Source organism: Accipiter gentilis, chromosome 10, assembly GCF_929443795.1.
Source record: "Accipiter gentilis chromosome 10, bAccGen1.1, whole genome shotgun sequence".
Classification (NCBI taxonomy): domain Eukaryota; kingdom Metazoa; phylum Chordata; class Aves; order Accipitriformes; family Accipitridae; genus Astur; species Astur gentilis.
In genome coordinates this window covers 4,744,012-4,758,271 of record NC_064889.1, presented here as the reverse complement: position 1 = coordinate 4,758,271, position 14,260 = coordinate 4,744,012, and the positions used below count along the sequence as shown (strand labels likewise).

At 37.4% G+C, this 14,260-nt stretch overlaps 1 protein-coding gene across 4 annotated transcripts in view; it reads right to left on the bottom strand.

The window, feature by feature from the left end:
• PEAK1 (pseudopodium enriched atypical kinase 1) overlaps window positions 1-14,260 on the bottom strand; it is a 127,148-nt gene that overhangs the window by 19,799 nt on the left and 93,089 nt on the right. For 3 of the 4 annotated variants that reach the window (XM_049811454.1, XM_049811453.1, XM_049811455.1), the window contains one exon: window positions 8,353-8,549. In XM_049811454.1, coding sequence (XP_049667411.1) covers window positions 8,353-8,549 — 197 coding nt within the window. Of the gene's footprint in view, window positions 1-8,352; window positions 8,550-10,449; window positions 10,567-14,260 lie in introns of all 4 variants that reach the window. The other variant, XM_049811456.1, reaches the window with a different exon arrangement.

Genomic DNA, 14,260 nt, shown 5'->3' with positions numbered 1-14,260 from the left:
TATTTTAGAAGTTTTCTACTACTCCTGTGAGGTTCATTGACCAGCATGGTAAGGTAGGAAGACAGTTTTTACAGTTGCAACACAGCAGAAATTAAATGGATGCTCTTATAATTGCAGCTGAGCGTCTTTTCTAATAAGGGAACAGCAAGTAAACAGACACTATGACTATTTGGCTATTTATAATATATGCTGAATCCTTGTCAAGAGAAGACCGAACTGGAATGCTGAACCAAACTGGGAGTGCAGATCTTGGATTCAGATTTGAATTACATCACTTTGGTCCCTAATTAATAATAAATGACTTCACAGTCTATGAAAAGAAAAAAAAGATAGCTCCCTTTACACTTTAAGAGATGTTATTACAGTTTTTATGAATACTATAGAATGTAAGATCTTCTTGGCTAGGTTGCACAAAACCCTAGAATGCTGGGTTAGAATGCTGAGAAGGACTTCCTAATTTCAGAAGATCAGAGAAGACTGTATTTTTATATGTATCCACAAACAGAATAGCCTTGGCTCTTGAATTCTTAACAATCGTTCTCTCTTCAATCATTCCAAGGAGATGACATCACAAATGAAAGTTGTATCTCTATCTTTTGTTTAAGCTCAAGAGATCCTCCGAAGAGCCTTATGGATTTTGTGATAACCCTAGATATTCCAATGTTTAAAAAACTGAATTTTGAGCAGGAAATTCCATTAGCTTTGTACATGCCTGATCATCAGGGAAGATCGCATAGGACTACTCCCCTGCATTGTCACCTTTTAGCTACTACAAAATAAAAACATGCAAAGGCTAGAAATATTGGAGAATCCCTGCATATCTCTCAAATCACTGTCAAGGTTGCCCCAAAACACCCGTAACACTCAGGGGACCCTCTACTGCTCCTTTCTGATCTTGGTATTGCAGTGAGCATGCTCTACAATAGCAGCTCTTCCTCTCACCATTTGATGTGCTGCAGCATGTAACACTGGTGTCAGCTGAGCCGTACAGAAACTCAGGTACCTTTTGCAGAGATGAAGAGCGGCATGATTTAAGAGTCAAAAGCAGAACTGATGTCTGCATGCCAGACACACACATCCACATGCCACAGTCTTTTGCATATCCAGAGACAACTTCATTTCTACTTCGTATCCAATTTTCTTAACTCATCCAAACATATGTTGTCTTCCACAGTTGCTTACTCTTACAAAATCTGTGACCTATGTACTTCTCCTGCTGGCAACATTCTGTGTTAAAGATCACTTGCCTATTTTCTCATTCTTACCCTCTTCCCTGCTATGCTAAAATAGCCTAACTGCTGGGGTTTTGAGAAAGGCTACTTATTTCAGGAGGCAGTTCCCTAATTATGCGATGCTTGTGTGACTTGGTAATCCAAGGACTGCACACATGCTAGAGGGAAACAGCAAGAAAACAAATTAGAACAAGATGCACATCTCAAGCAGTAGCAGCAGAAGCCCTCTCAAAGAAAGGTAAGATTTATAACAGCATTTCTTCTTGACTCTCTTATTTTCTGTCTGCTTTAATGGTCCTATCCTCCAAAAGCCATTCATACAGAAGAGTGTGACTGCAGCCAGTGACTTTTGCTAGGTGTTGCTTTTGCATAGCTATTGGAACTGTGACATCAAAACATCATTGCAGGTTTTCATAACCAGAAGTTGTCTTTGCAGATATCTGGTGGGAGTGACAGGATGCAGAGAACTGCATGTACAAGTCATTATGTAGTTAACTTTTTCAAGTATTCTCAGTGGAGGAACCTGAATTTGTAAAACATGTCATGTTACAGTATAGTTTCTCCCCACAAAAACAAATTTTCCATATTGAAATCTATCCATCTGCATTATGTGTTTGAAAAGCTTAATATCTGGACTGTTTTTATGCTGAGTTCTTAACGCTGTACGTTTCTTTCCTGCCCATTGGGCCAGTCTTTCCAGCTCAGCTTTCCCCAAGCATGGCATGATACTGCATGTCCCACATTTTTCAAAATTCATCGTCTAGCAAGAAAAAGGTTGTCTTAAATTTGGTCCCTGTCAAAGGCACAAAAACTTTCTTTTGCATAGAAGTACTGGTAGAGCATTTGCTTCCTTCTCCCCTCACATGCTTAAAACCCATCACTTCCTAACCTACTGCACAGACTCTCCAACATTTCAAGGTTCAGCCTGAGCTACACTCTTGGGAGGCAAATGAAAAGGAGGAACAGGCACAATACTAGGCTACCACTTAACAGAGATCTTTGAAGTGGCTTCCAGGGGATAGAGGATGTAACTCTTTATAGACAGCAGCTTTCTAGAGAGCTTTAAGTAATTCTACAGTTCAGTAACATTTTCCATTACAGAATCTCACTACACTATTCAAATATTAATACTTAGATCTCCAGACACCATGCAGAGGTCTGAAACTCTAAATCAGCTCTAAAAAAAAGCACTTAAATTTTATTTTTCCAAGTAACTGATTTATCATCAGACTTTGCATTGCAACCTGTTTCTGTTAGCTCACAAAACTATAAATCGGACACACTGAGCTCAGGTTTAGTTCAAATTTATATTCCATAAGCATGTTTTTCTTAATGACATGCATAATTATTGTTTAGATTTCTTGATAGTCCATGTATCTTTCTTTTTTGCTTAGACCAGATCAGCAGTATACATTATCAAGAAATCTCAGAACTGTGAAGGAAGATGCTGCTTTAATTGGGAAAACAACTAATGGTGAATTAGGCAAGCCAAGTGGGTGACACATTGCATGCTTCCATCCTTCCTTGAATAGAACTATTCCTGAGACGTATATTGCTCTATCATACATAGCATACGTTAGTCCGATACACCAATAACAGCAGGCTGCTTCTGTGCTTTCTCCAGACTCATTTTACTCTTGACATGGTAATCTATCCTACCTTCTCCTTTATTTTTGAAAGCTTTCTTCTGATTATATGCCATTACCATCTCATCCAAGAATAATGTCTCTTGTGGGAAGATGTGAATTAGAAAACAGAGCTGAAAAGAATACTCTAGTATTGACATTTAGTAACTAGGCTATTGCCATGATCGTTAACTGTTCTCAGTTTTAGTAACCATTGTAATACTCCTTAATCCCTAATCCCTTAGTGCAGGGATTTAGATGAATGAACTGGACCCAGAGAGCTAAAGTAGCCAAAATGACTCTCACTTCTGCCATTCTCCAATTTATCACATCAGTTTGACAGAAATTCCACGTTTTGCCAAGAACAGCAAAAATTAATAATCAAGCATGTACAACATGGGTAACCAATCTTCCAAGACCAAATCTTTCAACACTCCAGCAGAACTAAAATCAAAACTGTGGACTCTCTACAGTGGAGACCAACAAGAAAGGCATTTTTAGTGGCTTTTATGTGTCTGCAGGAAACCCCCTATAATGCAAGGACTGCACACATGCTAGAGGGAAACAGCAAGAAAACAAATTAGAACAAGATGCACATCTCAAGCAGTAGCAGCAGAAGCCCTCTCAAAGAAAGGTAAGATTTATAACAGCATTTCTTCTTGACTCTCTTATTTTCTGTCTGCTTTAATGGCCCTATCCTCCAAAAGCCATTCATACAGAAGAGTGTGACTGCAGCCAGTGACTTTTTGGCTGTAAAACAGGGCTGGGCTGACCACACCACTGGATCTTGGAGCAGTCCAACAGCGTTGGCTTTGGCAGCCTCTGCTGACCTGTTTCTCCCCACAGCCAGGAATGGAGTCAGATGTCCCAGTAATTCTCATGTCAGTACATCCCCACTTCATGTTACAAAGTCCAGTTATAAAGGCTGATATTGACTAAGGAAAATCCACAGGTTTGCCACCTCTCCACTGTACAAACTCCCCTTCTCTACCCTTGTCCTAGTACTTTTTTCCCCCTGTTGTACTTGGATATTGATCATCCTTTGCAATCTGCATTTTTATTATAATATGGAGCCTGGAAAACATTTCTCTGATCAGTTATACTGGTCTTTAACACCAGTACAAAATACATCACTCCTTAATAAACTTTTACCCTGACTGATAAAAATAATCAAACCATGAAAAAACCCACAAATGCATAAAAGTATGTTCCAGCTACTGCAAAAGCAACCAGCATGCTTCATAGCCCCAATTCCAACAAATGCAGAACATGTACAACGCTATTCTATAAGATTATTTAGTACACAGATTTACATGAACGTGATTGTTAATCCTATATTATACTCAGTTACTTACACATTTATTGTTAATTTAATAGATAAAAATCCAACCAGAATGATAATATATATAACAGAAAGGAAAGCTAACATTTGTTAAGTAACATTCATGATGCACCTCCACTTTCTCACCAATAGTTTGAGACTGTGCACAGAACTACAGTAAGATGGGCTGCAGGTATTAATTAAAAACTTCAGGTGCAACAACTTGTCTGCCATGGTGATCTGTCAGGTCTTGCTACCCGTCCTCCATTACACCATGTTAAAGATATTACCTGTACTAGTTATGCATTATAAAAAAATGCATCAGACTGATACTATAATCACTGTCTGTCACTGAACTGTCACTTTCAGTCAACAATGATTTCATTACCTTATAACCTGGCTAAAGCACACTGCCCTGGTCTAACATACTGACTGAGGCAATACTCCATGGCAGATGCTGTGCTTTGGGATTTTTTTCAGTATCAGCAATCCTAAAACCTAGAAACTTAGCCTCCTTTTTTCCACTTTTTTTTTTTTTTTTTTTTTTGGCGTAAAGAGAAAAATAGCTAATAATAAAATAACCTATTCTTTTTTAAATTATAGAAATACCATCCTGAGTATATTGAGAATCTCTTAATCTGCTTACAGTGATGTAAATTCAGTCACGTCAATTTTCCCCAAAAATTCAAAGATAGAAAAATTCAAAGATTTGTAAAGGAAAGGATTTTAATCATCTAGTCTATTGTCTTCCTTATCACAAGCTACAGGGCTTACGTGAACTAACTTCTGTTAGAATAAGGGTACACCTTAAAAAAGAAACATCCAGGCTCAACCTTACACATTTAAGCATTTGTTTCTGCATCAAGAGTCAACTGATGGCCACTGGATTTTGTTAAATCTGTTGATTGTTGATACCTCATCACAGTTCTGCTCACCGCATGAGCATCCACACCATGATCAAGCCAGACTGTTTCTTTGATAAGCTGAACAGACTCAGCTTCTTGAATTAGTCACTGTAAAGTGCCTGTCACAATACTACGCATTTTCAAAGCTTTTCTTTAGAGCCTGTACAATTTTTTTTTAAACATTCTTCTTAAACTGTGGTCACCAGGGCTTGTGTATGGCCATGGCAGTTGCAGGGTAAAAACGAGGTATATGTAACCTCTCTATTCCTACTGATGTTTCCTCCTGTTTATACACCCAGGAACACACTGAGCTCTTTTGGCCTATCATCATGGTAGGACCTCATGTTTCCTAAAAGTCCCAAGTCTTTTATGCTGTAGAATCCTCTATCTTGTAAGGCTTGCCCACATTTTTTTTTTTTTTTTTTAATTCCTAGATGTATGATTTTACATGTTAGATGAACTAACAAATACAGTCCATATTTTATACATGAGCTATTCTCAAATTTTGCATCTGCAGTTTGGTTCCTGACAAATACTTGCTGGCACGCTTGCCGTTTTTCTGGGCAGGACTGTAAAGTGATGATGGGACGACTCCTGTGGGAACAGGGAAAGGCCAAAACCAAATATATTTAGGGCAGTACCTGATATAAACTACTACCTGACGGCAGATGAAAATTCACCAAAGCTTGCCGTTATTTCTGTTCATAAAATTTCATGTGACATGTCACAATTGAAGATTAGACATTTGTCAAAGTAGGGACGTAGTACTATCTGCTTTTCAATAAAAAACATAGAATATGTATTAGATTAGTATTTAAAAAATGAATATTTTGCATTATGCTGCTAATTACGATGTTCACATGATCTATTTTACAAACTGTAGTATGTAGCTATAAAAAGCTAACTGTAGATACAATTGCAATTGAAGCAAGAATCAAATGTGATGTAACTTTAATTATATTACATATTCTCATATTATCCTTTCTTTCAGTTACACACATCAGTATGTGTTGATTCTACAAAATATATGATTTTGCTGCTTAGGTGATGTAAAATGTGAAAACAAGTAGGAATTATTCTATATCCCTACCTAGTAATCTCTTGATAGCTATCTGAATTAGAAAGTGAGGTTGATCAAATAAACCAGAATAAAGTTGGAACAGCAGCCAGAGAACTCGGTGCCATTTAGGGTAGCATTGCTTTTAACAACAAGCAGTAAGCTTGCCAGGCTAGACCAAGTCAAGCCTAAAAGTTAATTTAACTCTTTCATACCTAAAATTTAGTTTGGTGACAGCAAATCTGAAAGTGACCCAAGAATAAGAAGATTCTGAATAAAATGCTAAGGGGTTCAGTTTTGTACAGTTTTACAAAGGAGCATTCACACACAGGAACAACACTGACAAAAACAAGGACTGATGGGAGTGATCAGAGAATCACAGAAGCATTTAGGTTGGAAGGGGCCTCCTGAGACGGTGAAGTCCAACCTTCCTTGCTTAGGCAGGGTCAGCTGGAGCAGGTTGTCCAGGACCACATCCAGTTGGGCTTTGTGATTTCCACAGATGGAGACTCCACAACTTCTCTGGGCAACCTGTTCCAGTGTTTAACGATATTTGATTACATTTCCATAAGTTTACTATTCCCAGTTTGTGAGATGCTGCAGGAAGGACAGAGATCTAAGGACAGAAGCACATCTAACTGTATATGATGAAGCAGCTGCCATCAGGTGTAACATCTTGCGTAAGAAAATTGAGCTAAACTGAGTAAATGTTTAAACAGAAGATTCACAGTATCATTACTTCAGCCATGAAATACAAGTAATCCCTTGACTGTATGAGTGCTCTGGCTAAAAAATAGCAATCTCACCATGAGGAATAAGTGATATTTCATACACTAAATTACACCTTAGCTTGATCGTTTTATATGTCAGTCTGGTTAGCAACGTGAGCTAACCATGCTATAGATAGTTTTGATGTAGCTAGATCTACTCCCTGGATTCTATCTGTAATGTAGCTATATCCTAAATACAGAAAATATATAGATACAGATATATATGTATATCTCAATGAATTGAAAATAATTCATTAGAACTTTGAATAATTCCACCATAAAAATAGAAATTTTAGTTTTCCTCCTTGAAGTAACAATTTCTTGGTAGATGTTAGTATCACTCTTGGGCAGCATATTTTTCCTCTTTAACTTTTATAAACAATACCTAATTAGTGTTTCATTAGCAGAACACACTAAGAAGTTCACCACTAATTCACATTTAAGCAAAAAAATGCAACAATATCACTAAATGTCTAAGGAATGTATGCACCTGAGGGTTTAAAATTTAGTCCTTGATCCCTCAAACCTGTGTGGACATGCCAAACCCCTGTAGTTGTGAGCCATCTCAATGCAGTCAGTTCACTCTTGTCCAAATGCTTAATAAATTCGTACGCTTACAGGATTGGAGTGTTACTGAAAAACACATATTCAGATATTCTTGAACATAAGTGAGAGACTTTTGTTCTTTTAGAAAATTTGGCTGTAGGTATTCCTAAATTCGCAGTACTTCAAATCAAAATGCTTTAGAAAATTAGGCTGATAATATTGATACTGTAAATCGAGAGATGCTTATTTGTCTGGCTCACTTATCTTCCAGAGAAGCCCTGCATACATGCATCTCTCTAATATGAGTCATGAATTCAGTGATAGTTGAATGGACTGTGCAGTACCTTCAGGATATTCATATCTTAAACTCTTCTGCAGGAGCAAAAGTAAACTTTCAGACTAGGATAAGAAAGCTTGTAGTCAACAAAAGATGACTACAAATATTTTAGCAGTTATTGATCCTCTAAAACAAAAAGTCCTATCTTTTGTTTGGAAGTTTGGAAAAATATTGAAATCTACTTATTGTTTCTAAAAAAAAAATAGGTAGTTTGCTCTGTATTTTAAACCTCTCTGATAAAAATTCCTCCAACAGATAAAACAATGTGTCTTTTAAAAGTATTTGAGATGTTTATCATTAAGGGCAAGTCAAAGACAGTTTTAAAATCATAGGAAAGGAAACCTTCGAGTTGGTTGAATCTTTGCTTTCTTGGTTGTGTATCTCACAATGAGACAACATAATTTTATTTTCTATAAATTAATATTAAAAAGTTTTTGTCTTTAAAAACTAATCCTATGAAAAGTGTATGGAGCTGTTAAGAAGACAAGGTTCTTCACAGCCTGGAAAGGTATTAAAAATCTGGTCTAATTTAAATTTTCTTCTGCGAGAATACACTTACCTAAATTGCTGTATGTAGCACTGCAAGGATTTAAGTCAGGAGAATTTGAAACTTCTTCCTTTTCTTCCTCCCCTTGTGGGACACGGACAGATGATACTGGTATGACCGAGGCACTGCCACCATTATCCTGCTTCACGAACACAGCTCTAGGAACACGAGGGGACAAATCCTCCAGTGTTGTGTCATCGGGCACTTGACTGAAACAAACAAAAGCAAAATCACCAGGAGTCCAAAGCTGGGTACTAGATCCTACTGGCAAAATACCAAATTAGCCATTAAATATCTTCAGAAAAGGGAACGAACTGGGAAAGAAATAAGGTCCTTTCTCCCTCCCTTTTTAAGAGCAACTTTCTACAATATTTATTTTCCTTAAGAAGAAACAGCTTTTGACTGAAATAGTAACACGTAGTAGTTCATGCCTTTCATACAAAAAGGATAATAAAATGTTTTACAGCTGACTACAATCACCATATGTACGCATATATACACAGGCATGATTCGGCATAAAATGTGTAGGACTCGTAGGACAGCAGCAGAGTTTAAGGTGCTTTTTACCAATCAGAACAATTTTGCTTTAATCACAGATACCAAGGGATAGCAAAAGGGCTGTTAAGTCTTAATAAATGCATAAAACTTTAATGATACATTTTCATCTACTGGTAGGAATTTGGAAACAGACACTTTGGGAAACAGACTAGTAGCTCATCTAAGCCCGTACTTTACTTCCATCTGCATTAGGCCAATTGCAAAAGGCCATGAAGACATTCCTCAGTGCTTGCTCTTAGCTATGAAGTTTTAATCAAACTGTAATGGCTTATAGCACAAAACTGAAAATCACAGATTCAGTCTTTTTCCATGGATATATTTACTGCAGTATGATTTAGAAATTATGTGGGTTTTATATATACATATGTATAAAAAAAATATAAAAATATGCAGGGTTATTAAAAAAACCCAATCCTATTGAAAGCATAGCAGCAATTACCAATAATATGCCACATAAAATGTCAGAGCAAAAATATTTCTGTGTCTTTATGCTCTCTTACTTGCAGAAACAAATACTCATTATAGGCCAAATCTCAAAAGCATATGTCCTGTTCACTAGTTCTCATTATTACAGCCTGATCAAATTAGAACAGCAAGAATTTTAAGTACTTGTGACTTCCCTAAGGGATAGGACTAACACACTTCCTTCAAAAGATGATTGCCACATCACATAGCTGTACAGATATTTAATTTTTGTCTTAAAGATTTAAAACTTAATATAACTTCTGGTGGACAGAAACAAAATTTATGCATTTTTAAATAGGCAGAGCAGCTGAGTTTCTGTAATACAAATCCTTATAGTGGAAAGAGAGATTATATCCTCAAAGAGTTAACATAAATTATAGGCACGTCTCTCTATGCCAAAGCCAAAATACCGAAAATCATGATACACAATCTGCTAGCAATCCCAGTCTACGAAGATTAAAACATGCCAGTACTTCCCGTACAAGACCCCATATACGGTGCAGCGCGCGCATGCTGTTTCTACTCAAGACTCTTGGATTTTAACTGCAGGCTGACACAAACAAAACTCATTAGAACTTGTTAGTGAAAGAGAAAAAATGGCATAAGATCAAAAAGATGTAATCTTTAATCAGCATAAAATTTTTTATTCATTTTTAGTACCATGCATAGGAATGGTGTGAAGAACATTCCATGTGCCATAAATATGTCCGCATTAAAGAGTTAACCTAATATAATTTCAGAATAAAGCATACATAAAATTAAAGCAGTAACAAGGCTCTCAAGATGATGAGAAATTCAACTAAAGACTTGTAGTTGCTGTAAATCATATACATACCTGCATTGCTCAATAAGAATGTTTTCTTTAAGAAGAAATCGGTTCTAATAGCTTTACAGTTCTGTCATTGCCACAAACCAGGAATTATCATATCTCAAAGTAATTTTTTTAGTATCGATTGGTGAAGTACAGCACAGACTCATTCTCCAAACCAGACACATGCAAGCACATACGCTTAACCTAAGCTCAGAAGCATTTTGCCAAAGTAAACCAACAGCTAGAAAGGAAGAAACAAAAAAATACCAACTCACCCACTGTACTCACTCACACAATTCCCCATTAAAGGAAATTCTTTCAGGGCCTTCTTGAGTCTTTTAATCATGTCTTGAAACTCTGGCGAGCCATTGATTCCACAGTGTTCTGATGTGCTACAAGTTGTGCAAGCTGTAAGCAACAGGGCTGAACTCTGCACAGAGTGATACACCTACTGCACCTTAATGTTTACCTTAGGGGGTTGGTCCCAGGGACTTGCCAAAGCGCCCCAGGAAACCAGTTAGTTACAGCCCTGCCTTCTTAACTCTTCCACTGCCTTTGTGGATGAAAAATAGTTCACAGTCTACTACATCACTGTTTAGGTATGACAACTATGGTCTTAGTCACGTTAATTAGTTAAGGAAAAGCAGGTTCAAATTTCAAGAGGAGTTTTAAGAACTTCGACTAACCTACTGTTAAAAAGTACGTGAATATCTCAAATCTGTATTCCAACCACTTTTAGTGTCTGAATCGAATACTTTTAAAATCACAGCAATTAGAAGTCAGGCCATGAAATCTGTGGGGAAATGCTTCCCTGTATCTTAACAGTAAAGACGGAGAGATCAAGCATACATACGCAGTGCAGTGACTCAACGAGCAAAAAGCCGTTCCAACAGAACACAGAAGGAACGAAAGGCGAAAACATCCTCTCTCAGTGAGCTACAAGAACCGAATTCCCAGTTGCTTTTGCTCCATGAAATAGTCTAAACAGTTAAAACTAGTAGTTTTCAAGAAAAGTAGAGCAGCTGATAAATAAGCAGGGCTCTGAGATTAGAACCATTAAAGCCCTATAACTTTGTATCTGCTTGTTGATAGCAAGTGATACTTAAAGCTATCTCCTTATTTGGGATATTTATAGATATTTTGCCAGGATGGATTCTTTGATGCCTTGCATAAAAGCACATATTTAGCTTTTACCATAGTGGGCACAGCCTCCGCTGTCCATGCCTTTTTCTCTTCCCTTTTTTATTTCAAAAACAAACTTCACAGAAAATGAAGTACCTTAGAGAACTCTGCTCCTTGGGCACATGCGGCCAAAACTAAACAACTATTCACTTAATGGAGGGAGCAGCTCTCTGCACACAGAGAACACATTTGTTTTCCTAAAAAGCTGAGATTATGTGCAGCAAAAAAATTTTCCGGAAAAATGACTGTCCTTCAGATAACAACCCACTGAATTCACATACTTGTCATTCACATGTCCACAAGCTCAAAATTGTTTCAGAAGTGTTTTTTTTCTGCAGGGACCAATGCCCCTAACTCCTTCCCTCAGGCTCTCCTCCTTCACAGTTTTTGGAGGATAGCCAAAAGATGATGTGGTCTAACTTGCCTCGGTCTTTTGGGAATAGTAAGAACCCAGAAAGCAGCCTGTGTAGTGTGTTAATTTTTGTAAGGACAGTGGAATCATAGCTATTGTGTGACATGTATTTTCCTCCAATCAGAGCATGCCTTCTCAATTAGAGTGATTAATAAACAGCAACAAATATGAGGGAGATAAAGTGGAATACTTATAAGAAGCGATTCTGAGAGTCGATTCCTGAATTAGGGTCAGATCTAGAGGTCAAGCTGAGTGAGTACAGTTCTTGTGTAAGACAGCGCATAAATCCAAGTGGCAGAAATTAGTGACAGAAACACAGAGAAAAGCTGATGGGGCCTTCGACCCAGCTGAGACTCTTGCTCTCCTCCCTGAGTGGACATCAGCAAAGCAATAATCAATGGTAGTCATACAGTTTGAGATGAGAGAGCCTGACAAGGAAGATAATTTAGTTCTACACACACACACACACAAAATCTGTGTTACTTGTAGATATATTTAGTTTCAGAGATCCCTTTGAGATCTCCTCAGGCCCTATACTTCTAAGCTAATAAACACAATATAAAGCCTAAACTGACTGAATAATGCTTGAAGAAGAAATGCAAAGAGGTTAATGGCTTGAGGGTGGTCAAAGGCCACCTTACACAGGAGCTTCCACTCAGAACACAGACCACTTCTGCAAAACACTGAGCAAAGACGATCTATGCCCAGGTTTCAATCAGAGTACGTTACGGGTACAGAAAACCCATTCCAGTGGCTCATGCAGTTCAGGTCCTTATCACCACCATTAGCCAGAAATAGTCACTTAAGAGGAAAGCGAAAGAAACTTCTCAGGTGATGTTCTGAAATAACTAAGCCATAAAGTTTATTCCTAATTCTTATTGTTTAGAAGTTGGCTTAGTCCTGAAACGTGAGAATTTTTATATATATATTTTTAAATCTTGTATAATGCGGTGTTTGCATGGATAAAGGGAACATATTTGATAATCCAGTGAAGACATCCTGCTAAGCTCTTTAGTGTCAGTGAAACTTAATGGCAATGAGTTCCAAAGATTAACTGTGCATTATAAAAAAGGGCATTTTTCTTTATCCATTTTAAGTTCTCAGTCTTTCCATTTTACAGACAGTATTAGAGGAGTTAAGAACAATAATACATGATTTCCTATTTCTTAATCTAAATTTATAAAGTAATAAATGGTAAAATCCCTTCTACTTGATTCTTTAACAGGCCTTGGTGTTTACAAATCTTCACATAAAATGTTACCAAACATCTTGCTTAATGAACATGCATAATTTCTAATTCTGTTAGCATAGAGATGTTCTAGAGAAAAATCTCACATAAGTTTTTCATTGATGAAACAGGGTAAGAAAGATGGTTAATGCTCTTAAAAGCACTGTTGAACACTGCTGAGTAAGGTAAATAAACCTTGCTGATATCTAGAATAAAGCAAATCAAGATAGATTTGGGGAGAAGGGGGAGTTGATAGTCCCACCTGAACTTTTCAGGTGAGAATTTCTCCCATTTCACTAGACTTGCTCAAGCAATAATTTTCTTTTCAGCTATAACATCCTTGAATTCTCCTCATCAAGCTACACTTAAAAGGTTTTAGAGTCAGGTGAGAACCTTAAGACTTACACAAAGAGGTCCTCTAAACTGGGAAGGACTTTGTTCTAACAGAGCCCTACTGTGATTTAAAAGATTTTGTTCTCTTCTCAAGTAATTTCTGAAGGAGCTGTGGAATCTGCAGGATTGGATCAATGATTAAGTGGAATGTGGCAGTGGTGGTTATTCCTGCCTTTCTCTGAATGTGATCCTGATCTTAATATATGACTACATTTTTGAAGAACAAAGATTCCAGTTGTTTTTACCAAGTAGTCTGTTAGAACATTCATATTCCTCTAGATATAGAGTACTCCGAGTAATTTCATGGCTCCTCTCCCACTGAATTAAGAGAGCCTACATGTAAGCTCCATTTCCTATGCTGTTCAGGTTCTCAAGGTCCGGGCCACAGATGATGTGCACTGTGGCACACCCCCAGCCCCAGTCACCTGTTTTTTTTTTCCTTAAGTAACAGCGGCATAACAGAAATTACTAAAGAACCCACTGAAGAGATAATCCATTTGGGGCCTTTTAAGTCTTGGTGCTCTAAATCACCTCACTGGAACTGTCTTTCTCCATTGCCTGTATATGGAAATTCAATGCCTAACTCAGATTCTTGAAATCACATTTGGATTACTGTAATTGAAAGCAAACAGAACAGTCGTCAGCAAGCTCAAGACAATCAGCACAACAGAAAGAATCTGAGGATCACTTACACTACTGAAATGCCTCCATGGCAGGCAGGAACTGTGCAAGTTTTTGGCCAGTTTTCTAAAAGATTCTCATCTGCCACTGACATTTATTTTAATTTCAGGAGCAGTAATCTGGCTGGAATTTACTTAAGGTGAACTATTTGTACTATGAGCACGGCACTGGGGTAAGATTTGAAGAATAA